The sequence below is a fragment of the Balaenoptera borealis genome (assembly GCF_965194805.1).
Source record: "Balaenoptera borealis genome assembly, chromosome: 8".
Lineage (NCBI taxonomy): Eukaryota > Metazoa > Chordata > Mammalia > Artiodactyla > Balaenopteridae > Balaenoptera > Balaenoptera borealis.
Window position 1 is genome coordinate 112,663,195 of NC_138865.1, and position 15,803 is coordinate 112,678,997.

Below are 15,803 nucleotides of genomic sequence, written 5' to 3' on the forward strand. Positions count from 1 at the left end.
AAACCTGTCCTGCACTCTTTAGGAAGAGCCAAATCTACACATGGCACACGTGACATGCAGTCTGCAGGCGCCTGGGAGCCTCTGGAAGGAAGCCTCCACACCGTCCCCTTGGATGGTACGGGCTCACGGAGGGGAGGCCTGTGGTTCATCTGCACACCAATCACAGGACAAAAACAAACTAATCATCCCACATCGAGTGTCCGGAACGGCTGCCTATTTGGGTCAGGTGACTACAGACACCACCCCCCGTGTACTGTGCGGAGCTAGGAGGCTGTGTGGCCTTTGCCTGTCCCCAGCACTCCTGCCAGACCCCCAAGGAAGAGGGAAGCAAGTCAGAGTGATGGAGAGTTCCAGCCCTGACCGTCTCACTGAAGCCTCTGACTTATCTGTGCTTTCCAGTGAGAGCGCTCACATCACTGAGGGAAGCGGAGACAGAACACCATCTGGAGAACCTGTATTAGGATTCAACAGCTTGGCCCTTTTGCAACTATTACAGAGCCACAGAGAGACTACCATACAGCTAATAACCGGGTGCAGTGTGGTGGGACAGCTACAGCAGACAGCCACTTCCTGCTCTGTGGGAGGACTTCGGAGGGAGAGCTCTAGCTAACTTAGAGCCACGCTGTCACCCGTGCTGGAGCCACGGAGCATGGGGCCAAGGCGCTCCGAGAGAGTTTTTGCTGTGAGGCTTTTTCCCTTGCTCCAGGGGTCCCTGTTTTGCTGGCTGGCCAGAGGAATGAACACCAGGAACACTGAGAGACAAGTATGATGAGCATGACGAAGACGGTGACCTCAGGGAGATGCTGTGGAGGCCCCAGGGGAGGTGGCTGGCCTGGTGGCGGAAGGGCCATCAGAGACAGCTTCCTGGAGAAGCTGATGCCTGACTGAGCAGCCTTAGAGGAGGAAGGGGGTCAGCTGGGTAAAGGTGGGGTGGAGAAGGATGCAACAGGGCGAGGACAGAGCGTGGACACACACACAGGGGCAAGAGGCAGCACGCCTCCGAGCCAGAGCTCCGAGCAGACAGGTTCACCAACAGTGGACGGGCAGGAGGTGCTGTAACACAGGGCAGACTAAAGGGCTGGGAACACTGGATTCAACAGCTGAGGGAGCCACTAGTGGAGTGTAAGCTGGGCAGTGAAGTAAATGGTCAAATTGGGCTTTTGGGCATTCACCCTGGCTCGCCAGGGCCTGGAGGCAGGGGGACCAGCTGCCACAGTCATCCAGGTAGAAGCATATTCAGTTTTGAGCTAGACAGGAGTAAAAAGGATGCTGAGAAAGGGATTGACTTGAGAACTATAGAGAAGGTAACAGTGGCAGGACTTGGGAATTCTTTTATAATAGAATAGTTAATAAGCAGAAATCACACTTGTATAATTTCACCTAATCCAAAGCCCATACATTAAAGTGTAACAAGTTAATTGACCTCTTTCTGGAAATGGATCTATCAATAAACATGAGTAGTTTATGCTATGTGGTAAATTTCCACCAGAGGTGTCTGGGAAGAAATCACTGGCATTTCAACACCGGCTGAACAGAACAGGAACACAAAGTGAGAAAAGTCTGTTATCAAACCTTTATCAGCCTCGGGCATCTCTAGGCTCACCTCAGGTAAAGGAGGAAGAGGGGGGGGGTCAAATGTCCTCCTCAGCTGCAGCCCATCAGGGCACTGTCCTGGGGTGTTGCAGGGAATCAGAGGTGGGCAGGTTACCCTTGGAAACTCAAAGAACATCAGCACCTTTCATAGGGAATGAGTAAGCCATAGGGGTAAACTGTCTTTGTAAAAATACCAGTTGAGAAAAATGATCTAGGCATGCCTTGTTTTATGGTGCTTTCATTTATTGTGGTTCGCAGATACTGCATTTTTTACAAATTGAAGGTCTGTGGCAACCCTGCACTGTCAGATGATGGTTAGCATTTTTCAGCAATAAAGTATTTTAAAATTAAGGTTTGTAAATTATTTTTTTAGACATAATGTTACTGTACATTTAACAGACTACAGTATAGTGTAAATATAACTTTTACATGCATTGGGAAACCAAAAAATTTGTGTGACTTGCTTTACTGTGGTGGTCTGGAACCGAACCTGCAATGTCTCTGAGGTAAGCCTGTGTATCAGTATGATTTAAAAGAAAATACAAAGTCTAATATTGCAATTAGTCCAAATTATTTTGTTTGGGTTGTTAAATTCTGTTTGGAAATTGAGGCATAACAAAAGCCTCGGATGCAGAGGGGGAAAGTGTGAGTGCTAGTCAGAGACTTGGGAAGAAATCCAGTTCTGCTGTGTTCTAGTGGCGGGACCGTCGGAGGCACTGTCCCTCCAGGGGCCAAGGTTTGCCCGAGAGGAGACAGCATCCATCAGGCATCTCACATGGCACTTGGATACAGCGGGGGCTCAATGGGTGGTGGCCATCATTCTTACAACTGTGATGGAACTGATGTTTGACGATAATATCCTCATTGTTCTGACGATTTGGTTTTTAATTGGGCCTTCTTTGAGCAGACTTGCTTTAGAGCTGTAGGAATAAAATGCAATATAATGGGGTATAAAATGTGGCATCTAAGCCCCGGTCACATATCCAGATTTGCTCAGGGCACTGAAACTATACATCTGCTTCTGAATATTGAAATGGAAGTCTGGATATGTAAAAATGTATTTACATTCATGTATTTTTTTTCCAAACAGAGAAGACAGAGAAGATGGAATGTAACACTGAACAGAAACTAATTAGCAGTACAGGTGTCAGAAGCGGAGACTTTTGAGCTTTCGTGCTGTAATTTATCATCTGCATTATGAGTTTTAACTTAAATCAGAGGCTGTGCTGAAAAAACAGGGTCTTCTGGTCAATTGAGGGGAGTGGTCATTCAGAAAAAGCTGCTATTATCACAAGATGGGACAGCTTAAGCAGAGGGCCAGCAGGCGCATACATTGCTGCTAAAAGAAGTGCTCCCAGATTTCCACTGCAAATGGAACAGAGATTGTTGTTTGAAAAGAGGCTCCCTTCTAAACGACCTGCGGGCACCGACTGTGTTTGGCAATGACTGGTCAGAGCTCGGACTTCCAAACTGAGCCTGAGGCCCACCTTTGTCTAAAACCCCCCAGGTGTCCCACTTGCCAGGAAAGCCAAAAATAAACTTGATTTTTTTGGTTTTCCTTTTCAATTAAAAAATTATAAAATATATTTTAAAATTACTAGAAATTTAGAAGACAGAGGAGAAACTTCCACACTCCACCCCCATAATACCAACATCCTGGCACAATGACATCCATGGTCTCTTTTCTAGTCATTCTCACATGTCTGTTTTCACACAGCTGTAATCAGATTGTATAGTAAAATTTGCGGAGAATTTTTGTTGTTAACATTTTACCATAGCCTTTTCCTTGTTGCTACATAGTCTCCACAACCATCTTTTTCAACAGCTGTATTTTATTCCAACAAGTACCTGTGTGCCACGGTTCAGTTCATGCTACTATCTTTCCGCTGGGCATTTAAGTTACTAATAAAATTGCCAGTATTATAGATAAGCCTATGAAGAACATCTCTGAGTATTTGGATTCCTTCTGAATTCCTTTACATCAGGCATGGATACTTGTAAAAAAATAGGTTTCCAGGGTCTGATCTTTTCTGGTCCCTCTGGCTTGGAAGTGGGTGGAGAGCTCTCATTGGATTTCCCTTTTTTAAAAATAACTTTTATTTATTTATTTAATTTATTATTTATTTTTGGCTGTATTGGGTCTTTGTTGCTGTGCGCGGGCTTTCTCTAGTTGCAGCGAGCGGGGGCTACTCTTCATTGCAGTGGGAAATGGATGGCCTGGGATGCTTTGGTCTCTGGGCTGAAAACCCCCTCCGGGTCTGGTCTCCGCTGTGAGCAGCATTCCCAGCTGCCTGTAGGAGCTTCAGTTCAATGTAATTCAACTGGCAAAGGCTGGTGCTCCTTCTTGAGCGCCCCGATGGTGGCAGAGGCCCCAGTAACTGTAATGACCTCTTTGACCTCTGGAGCAGGGACAGAGTCTGATCCACTTACACTTTTGCCTGTGTCATTCACCCCCTCCCCCCCTTTGGCTCCTTCCTATAAACATAATTAAAGCTCTCTGATTATAAAAACTCCCATGGCAATGTGATTTCCCTCCTTCCTCTAATTTACTGAAAACACTCTTGCTAAGGTCACCACGACCTCTATGTTGAGAGATCCAGTAGATACTTCTCGGCTTTTATTTTGCTTGGCTTCTCAGCTGTATCTGATACTTCTGAAGTCCTCTCTTCCCATGAAGCCACAGTCAACTGATTTTTCAACTGACTTCTCCAGTCAATCTGTTTCTTATATGTCCTTTGTGACCTTCTTGTCCTTTATCTTTCTCTTAAATAATGGTCTTCCCCGGTGTCCTGTCCTTGACCCTCATCTCTTTTAACTCCATTTCTCCTCTGTCAGGTTTGCCCCTTAGGCTTTAACTACTACCCAGATATTGATGATCCCGAAGCAGATATCTGGCTCGGACCTTTCTCCAGACTTTCAGAGCCAACCGGTGAGTACAGCTGCCATCTCCAGATGGCCTGCAGTGTTGCACATCCAGAAGTGAATTCTGCATTTCCCCTTCCATCAAAAGGTCAACTGCAGGCTTCACTACTCACCAAGTTCCAAGCATTTGGTCCCCTAAATAGTTTTCATATATTCATCTTCCATCCCTTCCCATCCTGTGACCACAGCCCTCACCGAGGTCCTGACCGTCTGTTGCCTCTTCTTGGTTTTCCTACTTTTGGTCATGTCTTCTTCAGATCCAAACATCTACCGAGAGGAGTCATCCTTTTGTAACACACATCTGGTCATGTCACTCTCCTACTTAAAACTCTACAGTGTTTCTTTTCCTATTGTCTTCAGAATAAAGTCCAAGCTTTTTAGATGATTTTCAAGACCCTAAATCAGCAGTTGTCAAACTTCTTGGTCTCAGAATCCCCTTACACTTTTAAACATTACTGAGGAGCCCCAAAAGCTTTTGTTCATGTGGATTATATCTATCAATATTTATTATATTAGAAATTAAAACTGAGAAGTGTAAAAACTATTAAATTGGACTTCCCTGGTGGCACAGTGATTAAGAATCCGCCTGCTAAGGCAGGGGACACGGGTTTGAGCCCTGGTCCAGGAAGATCCCATATGCCGTGGAGCAACTAAGCCGGTGTGCCACAACTACTGAGCCTGCACTCTGGAGCCTGCGAGCCACAACTACTGAGCCCATGTGCCACAACTACTGAAGCCCGCACACCTAGAGCCCGTGCTCTGCAAGAAGAGAAGCCTGCACACTGCAACGAAGAGTAGCCCCTGTTTGCCGCAACTAGAGAAAGCCTGCGCACAGCAATGAAGACCCAATGCAGCCAAAAATAAATAAATAAAAAGAAAGTAAGAAGAGAGAAACAGATATCACTGTTATTAAAAAAAAAACTATTAAATCATTTAAAAAAATAAACTCATTACAAGTTAACACAGATCATATATTTTTAAATGGCAAAACCGTTATGTTTCCTCAAACAATAAAGGTTTAATGAGAAGCCTAGCATTACTTCATATTTTTGAAAATTGTAAAATATTTGGTTTAACAGAACACAGCTGGATTATACTCTCCACTTCTGCATTTGATTTGTTGTGATTGTTTTGGTTGAAGCATATGAAGAAAAGTCAGTCTCACACAGATATGTTTTTAGGAAAGCATGCATATTTTAAAAAATTTTTAATTATTTTCTTGGCCATGCCACGTGGCACGTGGGATCTTAGTTCCCTGACCAGGAATCGAACCTGTGCTCCCTGCAGTGGAAGTGTGGAGTCTTAACCACTGGAGCACCAGGGAATTCCCTGGGAGGCATATTTTAATATTCTTCTTTGCAAATATTCTTTGATATTATACCTAACTTCATAAATGGTATCTTCTTAAAGATCAGTTGCAATGTGGAACCTAAAACCACATGAATAAAGTTTCATATTCTGGTACATTAAAATCCATTGGTCTGTCTTGCACTTTGAATGAATCTTTTACTCTTGTATGATTTTGTAACATCATGCAGTAGTGTGGAAAATATTGGTTCACTGAGTTATGCAGGTCTTCCAAATGTTGACACATTTCATTATACAATATCAAAAAATATCTCATTCATTAATATCACCAAGGATCTCTTCAGAAGTCTTTCTTTAAAATAAATTTATTTTATTTATTTATTTTTGGCTGCGCTGGGTTTTTGTTGCTGCGCGTGGGCTTTCTCTAGTTGCAGCGAGCGGGGGCTACTCTTCGTTGTGGTACGTGAGCTTCTCATTGAGGTGGCTTCTCTTGTTGCAGAGCATGGGCTCTAGGCGTGCGGGCTTCAGTAGCTGTGGCTTGCGGGCCCTAGAGCGCAGGCTCAGTAGTTGTGGCGCACAGGCTTAGTTGCTCCGCAGCATGTGGGATCTCCCCAGACCAGGGGTTGAACCCCTGTCCCCTGCATTGGCAGGCAGATTCTTAACCACTGCACTACCAGGGAAGTCCCCAGAAAAGTCTTTAAGCAATGAGAAGCTCACAATGATGGATACAAATTTTCCAAAATTCTTATTTTCATGTCAAAGCTTGAATTTCATCATTGGCATCAAATAATAACTTATTTTCCTTGAAGTGACAGGCTCGTTTCCTTTATTTTCAAGAAAATGTATGCTAAATAGTTAGGCTTGAATAACTACAGTTTGTCAGTTTTCTTCCAAGTAGAAATGGTGTTCCATGAAATAAACGGTTAGTTCAGCTTGCAACTCACACAATTAGACAAGTGCTTTTCCTTGAGAGACAAGTATTCTACCCTCGTATGCAGCAGATGTGCTTCTGTGTACGTCAGGAAATGAATTAAGAGCAATATTTATGGGGTCTTTTGATGCTTCAATTCATGTTAAGTTGTTCTAACAAAATATAATATGGCATCTCAGTAACCAAGTATTTGTTGAGTTTTATTCTTTAGCTTTTAGAGAGGTAGAGAAGCAAGAAACAAATTCTGTATCTGGAAATTCTGTCCTCAGTTTGTAATAACCTTGAATTTGCAAGTTCTCTTGGGAGCTAAATTACATAAAACCTCAGCTATCCAATCCTTAGAGCAGAGAGCTAGGGTGACTTTTGGGCAAAAACTATACAAACAAATAAACAAAAACAAACAACCTTTTCCATTTTAAGCATAAAAATTCCATATTATAGGGCTTCCCTGGTGGTGCAGTGGTTAGGAATCCGGCTGCCAATTCAGGGGACACGGGTTCAAGCCCTGGTCCAGGAAGATCTCACATGTCACGGAGCAACTAAGCCCGTGCACCACAGCTACTGAGCCTGTGCTCTAGAGCCCGCAAGCCACAACTACTGAGCCCGCGTGCCACAACTACTGTAGCCCGCACGCCTAGAGCCCGTGCTCCGCAACGAGAGAAGCCACAGCAATGAGAAGCCCGCGCTTCGCAACGAAGAGTAGCCCCCGCTCGCTGCAGCTGGAGAGAGCCCGCGCACAGCAACGAAGACCCAACGCAGCCAAAAATAAATTAAAAAAATAAATAAAATAAAATTTTAAAAAGTCCATATTATAAATTTTCCTCCTGTATTAGAGTATAAGGAAAATAAATACCATGTTATCATGTCCATCTTTATAAGTACTGAATATCATGATTTCGTCAATGAAAGTTGCAAAAGGCTCTACATATCACCACTAAATATTAAGTTCCATAATATAATAATAAGTTCCATATTACCATACTACTGTGCTTTTTGAGTTCTTGGACTGATTTTTAACAGTTTTTGTTTTGTTTCATTTCTGGTCAACTCTTGTCAGTTTTAACTTCCTACTGTCTTTATTATTAAGTTCTGTAATTCTTTTTCCACCTTCTATTTTTCTGCATTTAATATCCTTTAGGAAGAGAAACCAGATAACGAAGCATGGTTAAAATTTGTTGAGAAATAAGACTTCATAGACTGAGTTGGAGCTAGGGATACTCTTCCATCCAAAAAGCACAGAAGTTTAAGTGACTTGGCTTTGTGTCAGTGGCAGAGGGAAGAATATAAACTCTGTTACCATTTATATATAACTTTAGGCAAGTTACATAACTTCTCTGAGCCCGTTTCCTCATTTATAAAATGGGAATAATATCTGTCTCACAGAGTTGTTGCTAAGATTAAGTAATCCTAGGATAAAAATCAACAATCTGAGACTTCTACACTAAATGTATATAAACCTCAGAGGGTTGTTTCAAGAATTAAGTAGTGCATATAAAGCACTTGGGACACTGCCTGGCACATGGTAGATTCCCTTGTCTTTTTGCTCTCACTCTCCAAGATAAACAAACTTTTCCAGACAGGCTAAGAGAGCCAAGGGGCAAAATTAAGGATATTTTATAGATACTTATGTAACAAGAGAAAAAGAATTTCCACGTTTTTTAATTGACAAAATTCAAAATATAATAATCAAATGTATTTTCTGGGGTTACTACAGGCTACTTCTGAGAAGGACGTATTTTTTTCGGGGGGGTGGATAACATTTCACTTAAATGGAGTTCAAAGTTAATGTTCCATATCATCAAATCAATTGCAAATATTCACATGTTAAAAACTATTCTTAGTGCATAGGCCATACAAAAATAGGTGGTGGGCTGGATTTAGCCTATGGGCCAGAGTTTGTCTATCCCCACTCAAAGAGGTCTAACTTATTTCCTTTTTCTTTGTTCATTCTGTATAGTTGCTAATGGTGACATTTTGAGTACTCTTGATTTCTTTGTGTAGATCTGGGTTTCTATCTGGTATTTTTTTCCCCCTCCAGCCTTCAATGTTTCTTACAGTAAAGGTTTAATGGCAACAAATTCTTTTATTTTTTGAATGTCTGGAAATGTCTTCATTTCACCTTCATTTCTGAAGGATATTTTCACTAAATATAGACTTCTAGGTTGACAAGACTTTTCTTTAGCAAGAGATGTCACCCCATTGTCTTCTGGATTGCATTATTTCTGGTGAGAAGTCAGCAATAATTCTTATCTTGGTTTTCCTGGCTGCTTATAAGATTTTTCTCTTTATCATTGGTTTTCTGCAATTTGATTATGATGTGCCTTGATGTGGTTTTCTCTGTATTTATCCTGTTTGGCCTTCTTTGGACTTCCAAGATTGGTAGATTGATATTTTTAATCAAATCTGGAACAGTTTTCTCTACCATCCCTGAGACTCCAACTTACATATATGTCAGAACACTTGCCATTATTCCACAGGCTTTGTTCTTTTCATCCATTTTTTTTTCTCTCTCTCTGTGCTTCACTTTGAATATTTGCTATTGTCTCGTCTTAAAGTTCATTGATTGCAATAGGCAGATTCTGAAATGGCTTTCAATGATCCCACCTCCTGCTTTTCACAGCCTTGTGTAATCTCTTTGTCTTGTTTGTGGGCTAGACCTAGTGACTTACTTCCGATGAGTAAAGTACAGCAAAAGTGTTGGGATGTTTTTCTGAGATTAGGTTATAAAAGACTGTGACTTCTTCCTTCCTAGTACTTTCCTGCTCCTGGTTATTTTGATGAAGCCAGCTGCCATTTTGTGAGCTTTCCTATGGAGAGGCCCATGTGGCAAGGAATGGATGGTGTTCACAAAGAAATGAACTCTGCTAGTAACTACTCAGTGAGCTTGGAAGCAGATCCTGCCCCTATTGAACCTTGAGATGATTGTAGCTCTGGCTGACAGTTTGACTGCAGCCTGGTGAGAGACCCTGTGCTAGAGGACCCAGCTAAGCTGTGCTGGATTCCTGACCCACAAAACTGTAAGAAAGTAAGTGTTATCGTTGTTTTAAGACACTGAATTTTGGGACAATTTGTCATGTGGTAATAGATAACTAACACTCTGACCTTTTTTCCTAATCTTCCTGATTTGCTCCCATCAGTGAATTTTTTGATTCAGGTACTGTATTTCTTAGCTCTAGAATTTTCATTTGGTTCTTTTTAAAGTTTCCATTTCTCTTCTTTTTGAGTTATTAAGTCTTTGAAAATATTTATAATATGAATTTTTAAGTACTTATCTGCCAATTCTATCATCCCTGCCATTTCTGACTCTGCTTCTATTGACTGATTTTTCTCCTGGTTACAGGACACATTTTTTCCTGCTTCTTTCCATGTCTCATAATTTTTTATTGAAAGTTGGACACTATGAACGTTAAGAGTGTGGGACGTTTGCATTTTGTCATCATCTTTTAGATAATATTGGGCTTTGTTCTGGCAGTCAGTTAATTTACATGTGGATCAGTTTGATCCTTTCAAGACTCCGTTTAAAACTTTATTAAGAATTAAGGCAGTCTTGGGCTTCCCTGGTGGCGCAGTGGTTGAGAATCTGCCTGCCAATGCAGGGGACACGGGTTTGAGCCCTGGTCTGGGAAGATCCCACATGCCGCGGAGCAACTAGGCCTGTGAGCCACAACTACTGAGCCTGTGCGTCTGGAGCCTGTGCTCCACAACAAGAGAGGCCGCGACAGTGAGAGGCCCACGCACTGTGATGAAGAGTGGCCCCCGCTCGTCGCAACTAGAGAAAGCCCTCGCGCAGAAACGAAGACCCAACACAGCCAAAAATAAATAAATAAATTTATTTATAAAAAAAAAGAATTAAGGCAGTCTTTAATCTAGGGCTAGTTTAGCCTTGCTCCTAAGATACGGCCTTTCCAGAGTTACTAGTAAATGTCCTGGATGCTTCAACTACTGGGGAGCTATGAACTAGAGTTTTGGCCAGAACTTTAGTTTATAGCTCCCCAGTAGTTGTTCTTTGACCAGACTCGTGAGATCCCACAAGAGGCACACACAGCTTAGTATACAACAGAAGATTAAAAGGCATCTTTCTAGAGTTCATTCTCAGTATAGCTCCCTCCTCTCCATACTTAATTTTGCTAATTTCAGTTGCTGAATTTCAGTTCCCCCAACTCTGATCTGTGTCTCCCAGGTCAGTGAGACTGCTATGCTCCCCTTGGGAAACCCTGGAAGAAAGCTGAAGTGATAGTAGGTCTCAGCTCATTTGTTGCCCTTCTCTCAGGGCTCATAGTCCCCTACTGCCTGTTTTTCAATGTCTGCAAACAGTTTCTTATATTTTGTGCAGTTTTCCAGTCATTTATGATAGAAGGGCTAATCTGGATATAGTTACCCTGTCCTGGAAGTTGCCTATGGGAGTCTTGTAAGCAATACATATTTTGATTTTAATGAAAGAATGGCTTACTTTTCCATGTCTACAAGAATAACTTAAAATCTAAGCACTCCATTTATTTATTATGAAAACACAGTTTGGAGCTTGGCAGGAGGCAAGGGAAACAGATTTTTCCAATCATTTATCCAGCTGAGAAATCTTCACACAGATTTCTTCAGTAGGAAACAATCTCTGCCCTTACCCTCTTCTCAATTCGGATCTCTTCTGATGTTACAATCAAGGAAAAAAAAAAAAAAAGAATTTGAGGAAATGGTAATCAAAATCTAGGAAAATGTGCTGAATTGGGCGATTGGGATTGACATGTATACACTGATGTGTATAAAATTGATGCCTAATAAGAACCTGCAGTATAAAAAAACAAACAAACAAAACAACTAATACTAAACTTTAAAAAAAAAAAATCTAGGAAAATGTAAATGTCTGCAAACTTTCCATTATACCTACATAACTGTTTTGTTATTATGGGTCTATAAGGCCCAAGTCAACAATTAAGTGAAAATTTAATAGTAAAAAGAAGGCTTCTCCAAGGAGGAAAAAAAGATGATACCCCCGAAATGTTTTCTACTCTAACAGATATCAATATTCCAATCAACACAAGGAAATTCTTTCTCGTTTATTAGTAAGTCCTAGGGAAAAATGAAGAAAGTTTACACAGAATGTAAGAAAACCCACTGAGTGTCTCAGTACCAGCCAATCTTCTTCATAAACATAGACATTCTTGTATGTCATGCAGTGAGCAAACATGCCTCCAACAGCCCCCATGAGCAACTGTAGTACCTGATAATGAATATGGGAAGGTTTTTATCATCCGTCTAGGGCTCAGAGTAGAACTGCCTGCCTCCTAAATTCAGAATGTTGACCCTTCCAGAGACCACACACTGTACTAAAACACCTCTTTTCCAGGAACTACAGAGACAAGCACACTGGTCCCATCTACCATATGCTGAGGGTACACAGAATAGTAGGTTAAGAACAAGATGCTGGGTTTGCCTTTTCACTACAACTTTGAGAAGTTCTCCAATGTGCCTCCATATCTCTTTGTTAGAGCCTCACTTGCTCTTGGCTGATTCCAAATTCTAAAAGCAACTTTCATTTTATATTTTTAATTTTGTTGATGTGGACCATTTTTTTTAATTGAAGGAAACTTTTTTATTTTATTCTTTTTTAAAAAAATTTATTTAATGTATTATTTTTTTGCTGCGTTGGGTCTTCATTGCTGCATGCAAGGCCTTCTCTAGTTGTGGCGAGCGGGGGCTACTCTTCGTTGCGGTGCATGGGCTTCTCATTGTTGTGGCTTCTCTTTGTTGCGGAGCATGGGCTCTAGGTGCGCGGGCTTCAGTAGTTGTGGCATGCGGGCCCAGTAGTTGCGGCTCGCAGGCTCTAGAGCGCAGGCTCAGTAATTGTGGCGCATGGGCTTAGTTGCTCTGCGGCATGTGGGATCATCCCGGACCAGAGCTCAAACCCACGTCCCCTGCAATGGCAGGCGGATTCTTAACCACTGCACTACGAGGGAGGTCCCATGATGTGGACCATTTTTAAAGTCTTTATTGAATTTGTTGCAATATTGCTTCTGTTTTATGTTTTTTTGGCCGCAAACCATGTGGGATCTTAGCTCCCCAACCAGGGATCGAACTTGCACCCCCTGCGTTGAAGGGCGAAGTCTTAACCACTGGACCACCAGGGAAGTCCCTAGAAGCAACTTTTAAATGTTCAGTGTAGTTCAGGCAGAGTGAGAGAAAGAGCCACTGAGCACTGACTGTAGCCCCTGGACAGAAGCTGCCGGACTGCTGGAGGATGCAGGTGGGAGCATAACTAGGCATGTCCAGTGCAAACGTCAGGTGTCAGTTAATAATGACCAGGTCAGTCAACGGGACACATGCTGAGTTGGCTCCCACAGGCTAAGTTCTCAGGGGTCTGGCCAATGTTATCCAGCCGCAGCAACTGTTCCCTGAAACACAGTGATGGCCTATTTCACAGCAGATCACAGCTTGAGGTTACTGTAAACCAAACTGGGTCAGAGAACCTGAGAATGCAGTCTGGCATTCGATGATGCAAGCTGGCCCCACGCTTACAGTGTTTCTCCACCTTTATCCTGTGGCACACGCCAGGTCTCTCTTTCCCTCCCACACACTTGGAAAAACTGAGGTGGTCCCCCTGTTGCCTAGAACCCATCTCTCAGCAGCTCCCTTGTTTTGGAAGAAGATGATAAATAAATCAAAATGCACTAAGCGGCACTTCCACAGGCACTCGCCTCCTTCACTGAACGTGCACCTCATCAATCACACTATTGTCTGCTTGAAAGGCGAGCCTTGTAAATGTCATATCCACTCAGGCCCAAGGAGAGGCGCATCCAAATGCAGCAAGGAGTTTTAATTGGATAGTGTAATTAAACTAAAAAACCCCAGCAGACTCCCTTTGACAGGATAGATGAAGACCCCTTTTAATAGGGCTAGGAAACATATCTGTTAAAAGGACGAGGCACTGCCTGCTCCTGACTGCTCCAGAGTACTCTGATGAAAAGGCAATTCAATAACTGGGGCATTTAATATGTTAGGGTCTGTTGTGTTCTGTAATCGAGCAGTACTTACTGTATTTGATCTGGAACTTATGAAATAAGTCCTTGTCAGAGAATAAAAACACAACATAGCTTGCCCACCTGATGTCTGAAGTGCCTGGACCCCCTGGGAATCGACAGAACCTGAGGATGTGAGTATAAATGCCAGCGCCTTATGAGGCATAGAGTATGCCAGCATGGCCATGGACACTCACCCACCCACCCACCTTGGGGTGCAGCTCTTTCACCCAGTGGTAGCTGAATGCTCATCCTCATTTCCCTCTCACACATTCTCACGAGCATCTAGAGAATATGACAAAATTCCTGGGTACCTCTCCTCTAGGAACTGGAATACCTGTCACGTCAACGTGTGTGTGTGTGTGTGTGTGTGTGTGTGTGTGTGTTTTCTCTGCTAGAATTACCCCTGTCAAGTAGGCAGAAATCAGGTGGTCAGAGGATTCAGTGTATGGGCTGTGATGTGCCCAAGTTGATTTTAGTACAAAACCTGAGTCCTTTTCCCAGTCTCCCTGCTCTCCTTTGTTGGGAGAAGTGGGGGGGGGGGGGATACACACACTGGCACATTCACAGATGCACAAACAGACACACGCACACACGCTAGAGGCCTGCAGCTCCACAAACAAGGTAACAAAATTAGTGAGAACAAATGAAGAAGTTCGTGCCTGCACTGGATTGTCTTATAAGCAGACCATAACAATCCCTTTCAGATGGAATGTTAGTGTCCCAAGGTCAAGGTCAGGGAACCCAGCATCTGGATGGATCAAGACAGCCTCTAAGCTGGGGCTCAGGTGGGGTGCGGAGGCAAGGTTTCAGACTCCCCCATGGAAAGCTTTCCAAAAACAGACACTTTGCTTTATTTACAAAAACCTCCAAGTCAGTTTGCCTGGGCCCTCAGACTGATCTTTCTTTTCTAAGAATGGTGAAGGGTTTGTTTGATGACTGCTTTTACTCCTCCATAACGCCTCCTTGGAGCTCTGTTTGCAAATCTTTGGACACTCTTTAATACTGGTCTTTCACCATGAGTTGATAAACCCATTAAGAACATATAAGTGAATGCTTATGATCTATGAAAACTGGATACTGAATTAAACCATCAAATACCTTTAGGTTTAAATGCAAACGACATAAAAGCATTTCGGCCATCAATTTGGCTATCATTTCTAGCCAGTATGAATTCTGCTGGAAAAGCTATTTTCGTGCAGATGTGGAATTCAGTGGGAAAGACTGACTCGTGTACCAACATCAATCAAAATGTCGACTTCCCTGGCAGCTCTCAACAGTAAGGCAGGTTCAAAGGTCACAGGATAAAGAAAAAGCCAAGCTCTGGTTCAGATCTAATATCTCCTCGGTAGAAGTCTTGCAAAAGTACCCCCTTCTGTATTAGCCCTGCTTTCATTAATCTTCTTGCCATCTTCTTTAACTAGTCATGCAGAACCGCTCGATAGCAAGACGTATAATGGGGAAGGCCCTGTGCCTATTACCACGTTAACATTCTCTTAAGCCCCAGTGCAACAATGGAACGGGAAGGCAAAGGAAATCTGCAACTGCAGGGTGCAGTGCAGGCAATTCAATTACAGCCTGGGCTTACCTATGTCCTTCTGACCTATAAAACACAAGAGGCCTTTGTGTCTAACTGGCTCGGCCATTAAGGTTGCTGAAGATCACAACAATGCTGGTCTTTTCTATTTAAGCTAAATCAATGTGGACAAATCATTATTCAGTAGCTTTAATTTAATTAGTAAATTAAATACACTACTTTACAGATCTTGTCAAGTACTTATGAAAAGAAAGATTCATTTAAGTGGGAGGTCACCAATAAACCCAGCTAATTTAACTCATAACCTTAACTGAATCTCATCTCAAATATCCAGCAGGTTCTATTCACGAGGGCTTAACAGTCTCCTGCAGTTGTGGTTAACTCACAATCTCAAAGAGTTCCTGCCCTGAATCCAAACAGTGTTTTGGACCAAAAAACCAAACAAACAATCCCCCACCAACACAACCAGCATCAACAGAATCTGATTTCCTTTAAATTATAC

The 15,803-nt window shown here is 42.5% G+C and overlaps 1 protein-coding gene across 17 annotated transcripts in view; it reads right to left on the reverse strand.

Annotated features, from left to right (window-relative positions):
- MAPKAP1 (MAPK associated protein 1) overlaps nt 1-15,803 on the reverse strand; it is a 235,613-nt gene that overhangs the window by 8,651 nt on the left and 211,159 nt on the right. The window contains exon 13 of one of the 17 annotated variants that reach the window (XM_082403293.1): nt 1,816-2,513. The exons of the other annotated variants lie outside the window; for them this stretch is intronic. Within the exon in view, the coding sequence (XP_082259419.1) occupies nt 2,455-2,513 (59 nt within the window). The 3' untranslated portion in view covers nt 1,816-2,454. Of the gene's footprint in view, nt 1-1,815; nt 2,514-15,803 lie in introns of those variants that run through there. 17 annotated transcript variants of the gene reach the window in all.